The sequence below is a fragment of the Coenobita brevimanus genome, chromosome 94 (genome assembly GCF_032717465.1).
Source record: "Coenobita brevimanus isolate Jiangsu-jjx chromosome 94, ASM3271746v2, whole genome shotgun sequence".
In the NCBI taxonomy this organism is placed as follows: domain Eukaryota; kingdom Metazoa; phylum Arthropoda; class Malacostraca; order Decapoda; family Coenobitidae; genus Coenobita; species Coenobita brevimanus.
This window is the reverse complement of record NC_137047.1, coordinates 14,056,260-14,069,954: the sequence shown is the minus strand read 5'-3', so window position 1 is coordinate 14,069,954 and position 13,695 is coordinate 14,056,260. Positions and strand designations below refer to the sequence as shown.

Genomic DNA, 13,695 nt, shown 5'->3' with positions numbered 1-13,695 from the left:
ATGGGACTTTCATTGCATATATAATTTTCCGTCTTCTTCACACTCGCATTTATATTTTTAACATTTATGCATAAACTCGTAATAATGCAATGCCTTCTAAATCATGTATTTTGTTTCAGTAAGTCAAAATTAAATGTAAATGTTCGAGTCCCTTTTCTAAGACTGACCAACCATCCTCCAACCAGCTGCAGGGAAACAACAGTCGAATTTCGTGTCAAAATGCTATCAAAACTGCTCAATACGGCCATTAGACAGGGACAGGCTAATCAGGTATGAATGAAGAGTTGTTTGAGGCATTTTCTGAATATATACTTATGTTGTATCGTGCAAAATTTTGACCTAGGAAAGAATGTTTGTAGGGCCGGTTTTTCCGATGCAGACGACACAGGCTATTTATCTTTGCTCTGCACAGGCATTTTTAGGCTGTACGTGTTTGGTCCATTCTTAAAAGTCTGTTACACAATGCCAAAAATTTTTACACAATACTAGAAATTACTAGGCCCATCTGATACCAATAGCTTTAACAAGTGTTAAGGCAACATTTAGCATTGACTATGTCACAACTGCAGTTTTAATATTTTCAAGTGTTTTTTATTCATATTTCACTGCTAACAATTTAACTGATGACAGAAAGGTTAGGACTTAGGGATGTATTGCCCTGTTCCCTACTATTTCACTTCCCTCCCTCATTCCCACACCCTCTCCTCTCATTTACCCCTCCTTTCCATCCTTTTATCTCATCCTTGACCTCCCCCTCCCTCTCGGCCACTCCACCTCACTCACATAGCTACTCTCCTCATTAGTATCTCACTTTCCATCCTCTCCACATGGCCAAACCACCTCAGAGTATTTCTCCTAATGCATTGCATCACATCCACACCACAACGCGCTTTCACCTCCTTGTGTGTCAGTCTCTCTCTCCATGTAACTCCACATTCTCCTCTCATTTCATTTTCACTGCTCTCACTCTTGACTTGTGTCTCCCCAACAAGGTCCAAGCTTCGCTTACATACGTTAGAGTCGGCATCACAGTACTATCATTTAACAGCTTTTTTACTTCCATACTCACTCCCATGTTTCTTATCAGTGCTTCCAAAGAACCAGCACCCTTTCTTCCCTGTTGTACCCTCTCAAGCACTTCATCCTCCAGACTCCCAGCCTTACTCATCACACTACCTATTTACTTAAATACACTCACATTTTCCATGTCTTTATCGTCCAACCTTACTCTACATTCAGTGACTTCATTTCTCTCAATGACCTTAACTTTACTCTTCCCGACATTCACTCATTCTCCAACCCTTGCAGTTCCCCCTTGTCTTCACTTAACAGTACAGTATCGTCTGCAAACAACAGAACAGGAAACGTCCAAACACTTCCCTCTCTCATTAGGGCTGCTCCAGCATCCACTGTCCTACCTCGTATCCCCTTTATAACCCCATCCATGTACAAATTGAACAGCTATGGAGACATGACATTCCTCTTTCAATCCAACATTCAGAAAGAAAAGTTAACTCAGTTCACCATCTACATGCACTGCAGCCTTGGCACCCCTCATACTGCTTTCTCCAAATCCGTGAAGGCTGCATACAACGTCTTTCCCTTCTCTTGAAACTTTTCCACTAAAGACCTAAGGATGAAAATCTGATCAACACAACCCCTTCCCTTCCTAAAACCTCCCAGTTCTCCAGCTAATTCATGTGTTATTTCCCTAATTCTGTCAGTAAGTATCCTACCATACACTTTTCCTGTTACACTAAGAATACAAATACCCATATGATTACCATACACTTCTTTTTCCGCTTTTCCTCTGTACAGAGGAATAATTACACCACCTGATTTCCAATCCTCCTGGTAACTTCCTCCCAGGCCATCTGCACAACTTCCATATTCTTCCTATTACTATCTGTCTCCTATGCTTCATCATTTCACCACACACTTCATCAATTCATGGGGCTTTCCCGATTTTGACTTTCTTAACCACTCCGTGGCCGCCGGCGTCGAATGACGTTTGGCCGATCAGTGGCCACAGGCGTCTTTTGAGCACGGCCTATAAAAAGCTGCATAAATTTTTGGGAAGTGAATGAACGTTCTGAATGTCTTCACACTGACCTACACTGCACTCCCATACACCTCATCAAGCAGTTCAAAGCCTGCTGCTGTGATGAATGGATTTTTGATTTTTTCGCTCCTAGCCATGTCTAAACAAGCACAACTACACCCATTATCTCGACCCAGGCAGAACATATCATCTTTGACCTCTCTTGCAAAACACACACAACCACCTGCTTATGATTATGAAGTAATACAGGCACATACAAAAAAGACATGATAATAAGTGAAAAATACGTTTTTGTCTTGGTATCTTTACCTATTTGCTCAGGTTTGTTGTAATGGTTTGGATCATTTGATGCAGTGCAACTTGTAGAAAACAACGAAAACCTTCGGGAAGTGAACGAAAATCTGGGACATGAAACTGACCTTTACTTCACCCTCTCACATATCATCTGTCAGTTCACCACCTGCTCTCATGACGAGTGGATGTACGATTTTTTCGCTCGTGGCCATGCCTAAAAACACATAGTTACACTCATTATCTCTACCCAGACAGAAAATACAATCTTTTTCCTCTCTTGCAAAACACATACAACCACCCTGTTTACGAGACAGCAATATATATTGCGAAAATAACAAGGTAAAATGATAAAGATGAACGTAAAATGATAGAGAAAGATGAACATGTTATTACGGAAAAAATACTTTTTCCTCCATCTGTAAACTTACTTATTTCTGCTTTGTATCTGTATTCGTAATAATTAGACTTCTGAAACTGCGTTACAATTCTATTTTTAGCCATGCTCGTGGTGTGAGAGCTCGAAGCTGCGACTCAACCTCCACATTGCGAATCGGATCTGACCCTTCACTTTATTCTCCTGTGGCAGAGTCCAACCTTGGAGGACGTGCAGTTTTCTCATTTAGGACCGAAAATTCAACTCTTTCGCTCGCTTTTCCAAGCATGGACATAACGATAACGTAAAAAATAACTCGAAACTACCATAAATATATTTTATATCTATCTATCTATCTGTTGCCAGATGCCTCAATCCTGTTTGGGGTGGCCACAAACAAATCGCCTCCACGTCGTCCTGTCCCCCGCCATTTCACTGTCCTGCTCCCAACTCACACACCCCTCTCTCATATACCTCTCCACCCCATCCCTCCATCTCATCCTCGGCCTCCCCCTCCCTCTTCCCCCCTCCACCTCACTCACATACACTCTCTTCGTCAGTCTTTCACCCTCCATCCTCTCCACATGGCCAAACCACCTCAGTGTGTTCCTCATAACTCTTCTTATCACATCCACATCCACACCACAACGCTCCTTTATATCCTCATTCGTCAGCCTGTCTCTCCATGTGACTCCACAGGCTCCTCTTAAATAACTCATTTCCACTGCTCTCACTCTTGACTTGTGTCCTTCCAACAATGTCCAAGCTTCACTTCCATACGTTAGAGTTGGTATCACAATACTGTTATGTAGTAACTTTTTCACTTCCATGCTCACTTCCCTGTTTCTTATCACTCCTTTCAAAGAACCAGCAACCTTTCTTCCCTGCTGTACCCTTTCAAGCACTTCACCCTCCAAACCTCCATCCTTACTCATCACACTACCTAAGTACTTAAACGTACTCACATTTGCCAATTCCTCACCATCCAACCTCGCTGTACATTCACTGACTTCACCTCTCTCAAAGACCATCATTTTACTCTTCCCTACATTCACCTTTAGATTCCGTTTCTTGCACAATCTCCCAAACTCATCCACCAAGCCTTGCAGCTCCCCTTCGTCATCACTCAACAACACAGTATCATCTGCAAACATCAGTACAGGGAGTTTCCAAACACTATCCTCTCTCACTAGGGCCACTCCTATATCCACTACCCCACCTTGTACCTCTTTTATTACCCCATCCATGAACAGATTGAACAACCATGGAGACATGACACATCCCTGTTTCAACCCAACTTTCAAAGAGAAAAATTCACTTCGTTCACCATCCACACACACTGCAGCCTTCGCACCATCATACATACTCTTCACAGCATTCAACAACTTTCCATCTACTCCATATATTCTTAATACTTTCCACAATCCTTGTCTGTCCACCCTATCATAGGCTTCTCCAAATCCATGAAAGCCGCATACAACTTCTTTCCCTTCTCTAGAAACTTTTCCACTAAAGATCTAAGAATGAGTATCTGATCTACACAACCTCTTCCCTTCCTAAAGCCTCCCTGTTCTTTTCCAACTAATTTCTCTGTTCTTTCTCTAACTCTGTCAATAAGTATCCTACCATACACTTTTCCTATTATACTAAGAAGACAAATGCCCCTATGATTACCACACACTTGTTTTTCCCCTTTTCCTTTGTACAAGGGAATGATTATACCTGACTTCCAATCCTCCGGGACTCTACCTTCCTCCCAGGCCAATCTGCACATCTTCCACATCCATTCTACTACTATCTCTCCCCCATGGTTCAGCATTTCACCACACACTCCATCAATTCCTGGGGCTTTCCCCATTTTGACTTTCTTCATTGCTTCCACAACTTCTGTCCTACTGATTTCTTCCTGTCTTCTCACTTCCCTCCTTCTCCCAGTCATTCCCTAGCCACTTATACTCGCATTACTTCCATTCTGTATGTTCAACAATTCCTTAAAGTGTTCTCTCCATCTACTCACTTTTTCTCCCTTCTCCGCTAGTAATCTACTGTACCATTTTTATCTTTCACTCCCCTGCTAATCCCACATCCACCCTGTCTTAATCTCTTCACCTCTTTCCATAACATTTTCTTACAGTCCCTCCACTTTACACTCAAATTCCTTCCAAATTCCTCATCCACTCTCTTCTTACTCTCTCTTACTAATCTTTTCACCTCTCTCCTTCTTTCTGCATATAACTCTCTCTTCCGCCTCTCAACTTCTTCCACGCCCCTATTTCTCATCCATTCATTGTATGCTTTCTTCTTTTGTGCCACAGCCTGTCTCACCTCTTCAGTCCACCACGCTGTTCCTTGCACCCCCCTTCGTCTTCTCTTCCTCCCACACACCACATCACATGCTGCACATATTTATTCTGTAAATATCCTGTACACACCTTCCACGTCCCCCATCTGCTCCACTTCATATTTGCCCGATCGTTCCTCCACTTCTCTCTTATACTCCGCCTTTTTCTCATCCTCTTGTAACCTTTCCACTATCCTCGCAACTACTTCTTCCTCTCGTCTTTCCCTTCTTCTATTTCTCCATCTTACTTGTATCCTAATTCAAAAAGGTGAAAAAGTATTCATGACAATTTTTTTTCCAGCCATTCCTAACAGATTATGTACTGAAATCATTCGATATCATCATATCTCATATATGCACAACATTTCAGCACCATTCGTATTGTTTTGGGAGGTAAAAAAAAAAATAACCTGCCCAGTTGCATTGTGGCAGTGCTCCTGGGCGGCGATATCGGTTGTCGATATTTCTGCAACTTCTGCGCTCCATTGCAAGCAATAAAATGCGTCTAGGAAGCTGGGATTTGCACTGTTAGGTGCATCTGAACTTTCTCTTCAATATGACAAGAAAAAAAAATCAAGTTTTGAAACTTCAAAAAATGGCCCCGGCGTTGGCCTGGCGTGCACAGAAAATTCCGGGCCTTCGGCCACGGAGGGGTTAACCCCCAGGAGCCAGGGATGGATCAACCTGTCCATGTCCCAGAACTGGGATATTTTTTGGAGTTTCGATTTTCCCAAAAATATACATACAGTATATTTTTTTCCGTTACTCATCAATCACAAATGACAAAAAACACATCAAAAGCACGTACTTACTCTTTGTTGCCAGCTTTCACAGTCACAGTCTCTCACCACCCTCCACCACACTTCTCTCCTCACGGTTGGGCAGCCCTCCCACCTCTTCCCCACCCCCGCCCCATACCACCACCAACCAGCGTCACCCTGCACACCAGAGTGGCCATTTTATACTTTGAGTCAATACAGCACACAAGGAAGTTCAAACATGCCTGCGAAAAATGAAAACATCAAATTTACGTAAACCATCATCTGTCAACTGCACGTCATATGACGTGAACCGGTGCCTAGGGGTTTGCTTCTGTTACAGTCGAGTTGCATAAAATGCCTGTTTATAAGCCACGGTTTTCCAGTCCACGGCATGGTTCCCGCTCAGAACCGAAAGTAGCAGAAACCATGGTTATATGCTTAAAATGCGGACTTTCAGCACCATAGTGATGCATTTCTGTTGAGATTTCCATGGCGTGTGTATGTGCCACAAACCGTGGCCATCAGCCATTCACAGGCAAGCATGACAAGCAGTGAGAGGCCAATCATAACCCTTCCCTGGCAGCAAGTGTGCACACTGCTTCCCTCCATTGTTTACTGTATTCCTGCACCACCTGCTGCGAGAGTGGCCACGGCTGCATTTTATATATACAGTAATCCCTCTAATATCCGAACGCCCAATATCCGAACATCCCCACTAACCGGACATAATCCTCCTGGGATCCAATATTCCCAAAATGGGCCAAAAACCGCAAAAAATTCGAAAAAAATCTGACTTTTTTTCCCTCCCATAATTTGAAATTCCCGCCTGGTGCCGAACAGCTGTTACACCATGGTCCCTTCACCCCTTCCTTCCTCCCCCTCCCCCCTCCCCTGTCAGGTTTCCATTTGGTATTTTTCATTACCAAGTGTGGGCCAATTTGGTAATGAAAAATTCGTTTGGTAATGAATTAGAATAATGCATTACCAAATGGATTTTTCACATGTATGAGGATACACAGGATGGAGATGGTGGATTGTTTGCTCTCTCTGATTAATCTGCTACCCTACATAGTGTGAAAATAATCAACATGGTGTTAGTTATAAGGAGAGTGATTACATGTTCAAGTGGGGTTGGTGGAGGATTAGTGCCCCTCCCTGTAAAACAATTAACTCTAAGCCCTAGGCCACCCTGTTTGGGATACATGGCGTCTGGCAATGAATGAAAAAAAATTACATGTATTTCCACTTGTATATATAATTAGTGAAGAATATATGCTAGCTTTACGAATTTGGTAATGATAAGTTATATTTGACAATGAAAGTTGAGGAGATTGGTAATGTGGCTGTTGCGATCTTGCAACTCTGTTACCCCACCAACATCAACAGTCACAGCTTAACTCCGATGGAGAGCAGATACTCATAACAGTGCAAGCCACAGGTGCTTGTTTTTTGTGAATAAACTGTGAATAAACTGCAATACCTTGCCACTAGAACACACAGGAATTTACAGTGTTGTGCAGTGTTAAGAAATTAGAATTTAGAGTGCATAGGATTAACTGTGGACTGCAAACTGGCGGTTCAAACCAGTCCAGGAGCAAGGGACTTGTAAGTACCCAGAATGTTTAATATTGTATAAACTCACCTCTAAAACCTCATTTTATGGTTCTTTTGCATTTATTTCAGTCTTTTATGTCCCTTATTGGTGTGATTTGGGTCTTAAATAGGTGCAATGCATGTCCAGAGGGAGTTGTATAGGTGTTTTTCAGAGTTAGGGTCCATAAGTACAAGTCCATAAGCTGGGGCCCAATATCCGGACAGGACCACTATCCGGACCTGCCTATGGCTCTATTACGTCGGATATTGGAGGGATTACTGTATATATATATATATATATATATATATTTTTTACTTGCCCTTCCAACATGACATGATGCCAGACCACAACTGGCCTAAGACTTCGTTGCAAAAGGGACCAAAAAAAAAGCTACCACTCAAATATGTCCTGGAAATGGATGTTATTTGTCGCATCGATAATGGAGATAAAAAGGCAAGAAGGACAATGACACTGCTTCAGTTACCTCTGCAGTGGACTTTGAGGGGTTCCTGAGGGAGGCTGAGGAGGAGGAAGCAGAGTTGAGGCAGTGGCAGCATGAGGCACCACCTCACTTGCCTCAAGCTGAGAGGCCCTAGTTTGCTTTCAGCCTCTGAGCCCCCACCCTCAACCCTTCCACTTAAGCATTGTCGTCATTTGGAGTCAGGTAAGACCCTTTAATATTGTTTATTTAATGTTTAATATTCTTAAGTAATACCTGCATTGAAGAATTATTTGAGCGTGTGCTCGTGTTTGCTGGTGATTAGTTGGGTGTAGTTAGGATGATATGTGGCAACTTGGATGTGAGGCCAGAACCATAAGTAATTTTTCCCCTAAGTTACATTATTTATAAACCTTGGAATTTGTAAAGTGCGGCAGTGGTCCAGAACCATACTGCTGCGGATTAGACGACTCGACAATACCTGTACTTCCATCCTACTGCTCTCTTCCTCTCCTCTCACCTCCCCTCTTCTCGCAGCCATTCCCCAGCCACTTATGCTCGCATTACTCTTATTCCTTAAAATGCTGTTTCTGTCTGCTCACTTTTTCTCCCTTCTCCATTATCAATCTACCATTTTTATCTTTCACTCCCTTGCTAACTTCTTTATCACCCTGTCTAACTCTCAATATCTCCTTCCAGAACATTTTCTTACATTCTCTCCACTTTACACTCACAGTTTTCCACGAATGTTGGTGTGCATCAGGGGTCAGTTTTGAGTCCCATGTTGTTTATCATGGTACTTGAAGCCCTTCTCACATGACTTTAGAAACGGACTCCCGTGGGAGATGTTGTATGCTGATGATTTGGTGTTGATTGCAGAGAACGAAAGGGAGGCGGAGGAAAGGTTTAGGAAGTGGAGAGATGGTATGTGACACAAGGGGTAAATGCAGATAAAACAAAGGTGATGATATCTAGGGTTGGTGGCGGTACTGTCAAAGACAAGGGAGAGTGGCCATGTGCAGTTTGCCAGAGGGGCGTGAGAAGTATTTCTATCTTGTGCGGTGTTTGTGATAAATGGGTGCACAAGAGATGTAGTGGTATCAGAGATAGACTGTGAGATAATGCTGATTTTATGTGTATAGTGATGATATCTAGGGTTGGTGGCGGTACTGTCAAAGACAAGGGAGAGTGGCCATGTGCAGTTTGCCAGAGGGGCGTGAGAAGTATTTCTATCTTGTGCGGTGTTTGTGATAAATGGGTGCACAAGAGATGTAGTGGTATCAGAGATAGACTGTGAGATAATGCTGATTTTATGTGTATGGCGTGTCGGGAAGAGCAGGTGGAGATTGTCAGGCATGAAAGGATTGAACTTGGTGGTGAATCTCTTGAGTGTGTGGAAGAGTTTTGTTATTTGGGAGACATGTTGTGTGCTGGAGGTGGGGCTGGAGCTAGCTCTGTGGCTAGGGTCAGAAGTGGTTGGAAGAAGTTCAGGGAGCTCTTGCCTCTTCTGACATTAAGAGGGCTCTCCCTACGTGTATGCAGCATGTGTTAGAAGTGCAATGCTGTATGATAGTGAGACCTGGACAGTAAAGGAGGAGGATATTCGCCAGCTCAGACGTACCGAATTGATAGTGATCAGGTGGATGTGTAGTGTGTCCCTGCGTGCAAGGTCTGGGGGGGCTGGGTTTATGATGGAAGAGCTGAGAGGTAGGATGGGACTGGAGTGTATTGGTGTTTTGATGAGGAGAGGGAGATTGAGATGGGACATGTGGAGAGGATGGGGGATGATAATTGGGTGAGGAAGGTGAGAAGTTAATATTGGGGGTGGGGTTATGAGGGGTAGACCGAGAAAGACATGGGACGAGGTCATTAAGTGTGACATCAGGGTTAAGGGACTGAACAGGGAGGCTGCAATGGATCGTGCAGCGTGGAAAGCCACCATTAGGTGACCAAGGCCGATGCATGCAAGCATGTTGGAGCCTTTAAAAATGAAAAGAAAACAATGAAACGATTCCTTCCAAATTCCTCATCCACTCTCTCTTATTAATCTTTTCACCTCCTTCTTCCTCTCTACATATAGCTCTCACTTCCATCTCTCAACTTCTTTCATGCCTCTGCTTCCCGTTCACTCACTATATGCTTTCTTCTTTTACATCACAGCTTGCCTCACCTCATCATTCCACCATGTCGTTCCTTGCACCCCTTTCGTCTTCTCTTCACCCCACACACCACCTCACGTGCTGCACAGATTTCTTCTGTGAATATCTTGCACACACCTTCCACCTCCCTCATCTGCTCTCAATCATATTTACCCAGCCACTCCACTTCTCTCTTATATTCTGCCTTGTTTCAATACTCTTGCAACCATTATACCCTCCTTGGATGGACTACTTCCTCATGTCCTTCCCTCCTTCTGTTCATCCATTGCATATCTACCTTAGCTTTTGCCAGCACCAAGTGTTGGTCAGAAAGTTCACTCCCTCAGCCCCTGTATTCTCTTGTATCCATTACATACCTTCTCGTTCTCACATCCTTATACACACAATCAGTCATAATCAGTTCATTCGGTTCACCACCCACCCTTCTCATCACTTGCCACGTAGGACTATGCCTGTGGATTGTTTTGTGTCTCAGAGGGTATTGGCTATCATCAACCCCCTTCCTGCACAAATATCCACTAGAGCACTGCTATTCTCATCCACTTCTGTAGGCACACCCCACTCACCAACTACAGTACTCCTTCCACCTTCGCTTTCCCTACTTTTCCATGCATATCTCCAACCAAAAACACTCTCTCACTCCACTCAGACTATTCCATGCACACTTCCACATTTGCCTAGAACTCTTCTTTCACTGTGTTTGCACGATCTTGCATTGACGCATACACAGACACAACCACCCATGTTTGTATTCCTACTTTCAGTTTTACCTTCACAATCCTTGAACCAGCTGATCCATATTCACTTATATTCTCCTTCCATCACTTCACATAACAATAGACCTTTTCCAGTGACGTCACAGAAATCACATGGTTTTGTTTACGACTCCATATTGGATGGCAAAATCCTCGCAGTAATGGCTGTCCAGACAGGGCTGTCGGAGATGAAACTGTCTGATATATGTAGAAATCTGAATCTACGCCACCAAGATCTGTACAGAAACAAGATAAATTGTTTGGGGCTAGATCCTTGCACCATATCTAGGGAGAAATTCACCAGTTTCAAATATTGGGGATCGAAACCAGATCTCAGATATGGCAATCTCAATCAGTGTTTGGTAAACAACCTGTCAGAATTCACCAGGGCATCCTTCAAGTTAAAGAGACATGTCATATTGTATATTTGCAATATAGATAGCTGGAATTGACACGATACATGTAAATTGTATTGATAATCAGCAAATTATTGATGCTGGGCCAAGGGGGGAAGGATTGTACACATTGACTGGGGATGGAGTAGTTGATGAATGGAATAGGTTTCCCAGTACCCTAGTTGCTGCCCGCTATTTAGAAAGTTTCAAGCATAGGCTAGATAAGCGTATGACAGGTATGGGTTGCATGCAAAATTTGTCTTGCATGTAGTCACACTGCTGTGAGAGCTGCCTACCATGGTCCTGCATGGGCTATTGTAGGCAGGGTACATTAGTCACACTCATGTGGGAGCTGTCTGGCTCCTGCTGCAGTTATCCTCTCTTCTTAATCTTCAGGTTAGGTCCTAAGTTAGCTTAGGTTAGGTTGGTTGGGTTAGCTTGGTTTGGTATTAAAAAAAATGTAATTTCCAACAGAAATGAATATCAGATTCAAATTAAAAACACAATAAAATATTAAAAAATGAAAATTTTAAGTTTCAAAGTGAGTTGGATGTAATTCTGGAAAAATACCAAAAAATTTACTTATTTTGGAAATTTCAGTAATTATAGGCCTAGTTTCTTACACACAGCCTATATGCTGGTACTGTATGTTTAAAGTAGTTTATGTTTAAAGTAGTTTTACATAAGATGCATAATTGATAGTATATGCCAAAACTTTTAATATTACTGTTGAAGTTAACTTTTACATTACAACTGAAACATAACATTGGCACAAATGTAAATTAAGGTCTTTTATGTCATTCTGATGAGTACCACAACATGAAACTAAAAGACTTCAACAATATAGTTTTAATAATTTTATATTATACATTAACAAAAAAAATATTAGTAGCTACAAACCTGGTAAAAGATCAGTATAGGGGGCTGTTGATTTAAGTACATTATTTATTCTCTCATTTGTAATAAAAGTATTTTTGTATTATATGAAAAATGTTTGTTTAATTAGAGCATATATTGACAGTTTTGCTTTCTGTGGAGCAACATTCATATCTAAATTGAATAGAAAATTATACATAGTAGTACTAGTAATTATGCTTGAATTGTAATTGAAATAGTGTTTAGTATACAGGCTGACAGTGGTATATAACAGTTTTATACTGGAATGTTGAACAATGTTCTGTGCGGCACTATTGTTAAAATGATTCACCATGACAAATATCAGTTTCAAATGAATCACACTGAAAAACATTGAAATAATAAAAATATCAACTTTGACCTAACCTCCATACCTAACCTAACTTAACTGTAAGTATCACCTAACCTGTAATTTAACCCCTTCATTACCGAGCACCATGTCCTGCATCAGCAGCCACCCTCCCCCTCACACACACTGAGTTTTCACGCAACATTTTTGGTGTGTCAAGGGTTGGGGGGTTATTCATCATCGTGTCCAAGCTAATAACTTTGCGTTATTTATTTTATATTTTTTTTTAACATCAGTGATCAGATAAACCTCAAAAGATTGTATAAAAAAATAAATAAATAAATGAAAATATTACTTTTTTTTTCTTAAGTTTGTATTAAAATTTACACAAATAACCAATAAATATTTAGGCTTTAAAACAGTATCATGCACAATTTATACGTGTATTTACTTTGTAATTTATATTGATTTTTTGCAGTAAATAATAGGTTTTTTGTGGGTGAGAACGTGACCTATGTACAGATGCACTCCGAGGCAGACGCAACCAAGCAAGGCAAGGTCATTCGCAGTAAAATAGAATGAAAGAACTGAAGAAAAAATAAGGGAAGAGGGGAAAAGTTGATGTAAAAGGAAAAGAATATGAGTGTATGAAGTATAAAAGTAAAGAAAAATAAAAGGTAAAGAAAAAGAAGGGATAGTAAGAGAAAGATGAGAGGAATGCATGTGGGTTACTGGTCGTGTCAGGCCTGGTAATGTTCAGCTAAGAAACACAAAGAACTCACTTTCAGTTATATCAACCCATCTCCTACCCATGAAATTCCTCTTGCTTTTAGTTTGGTTCTCAGTGAAAAATTTGTCTGCACGTGCATTTGTCCAAGAACAAATTTTTTGCACTGCCTCTTTTGTCATAAACAAATGAAACAATCAAACGCACTGTGGAGGTGATTTTCATTTTGATAAATTACTTCTGGATGCACCTTCCGAAAATCTTCCACCACATTCGGTAAATCATTTGGTCTTTTGTCTGAAAAAGGGTCACTCAATAGCCTAAATATGTGTCGAGTTGAAGAGGAGTCAGAACTCGAGGCAGACACACTCGACACACAACTTTCACTGTCATCTCTGTTCCCACCCTCACTCTCTTCTGGCTCGTACAATGGATCATTGTCACTTTCCTCAGACAACCACTCATTATCAGATTCATCCAGATCACTGTCTAAATGGAGGGTAATATCCTCCTCCTCATTACTTGACGACATGTTTCTGTATATTGGGGTCTGTGGCAGGGTTTGGTGCAGACACATTCCCTCCAAGGCTG

General features: G+C 41.7%; 1 protein-coding gene across 2 annotated transcripts in view; it reads left to right on the top strand.

The window, feature by feature from the left end:
• Positions 1–176: 176 nt before the first annotated feature.
• The window catches only part of LOC145412961 (putative pyruvate dehydrogenase E1 component subunit alpha, mitochondrial), a 132,010-nt gene continuing 118,491 nt past the window's right edge, over positions 177–13,695 (top strand). Inside the window, exon 1 of one of the 2 annotated variants that reach the window (XM_080282784.1) lies at positions 177–270. In XM_080282784.1, coding sequence (XP_080138910.1) covers positions 220–270 — 51 coding nt within the window. In that variant the 5' untranslated portion in view covers positions 177–219. The remainder of the gene's footprint in view (positions 271–13,695) is intronic. The other variant, XM_080282783.1, reaches the window with a different exon arrangement.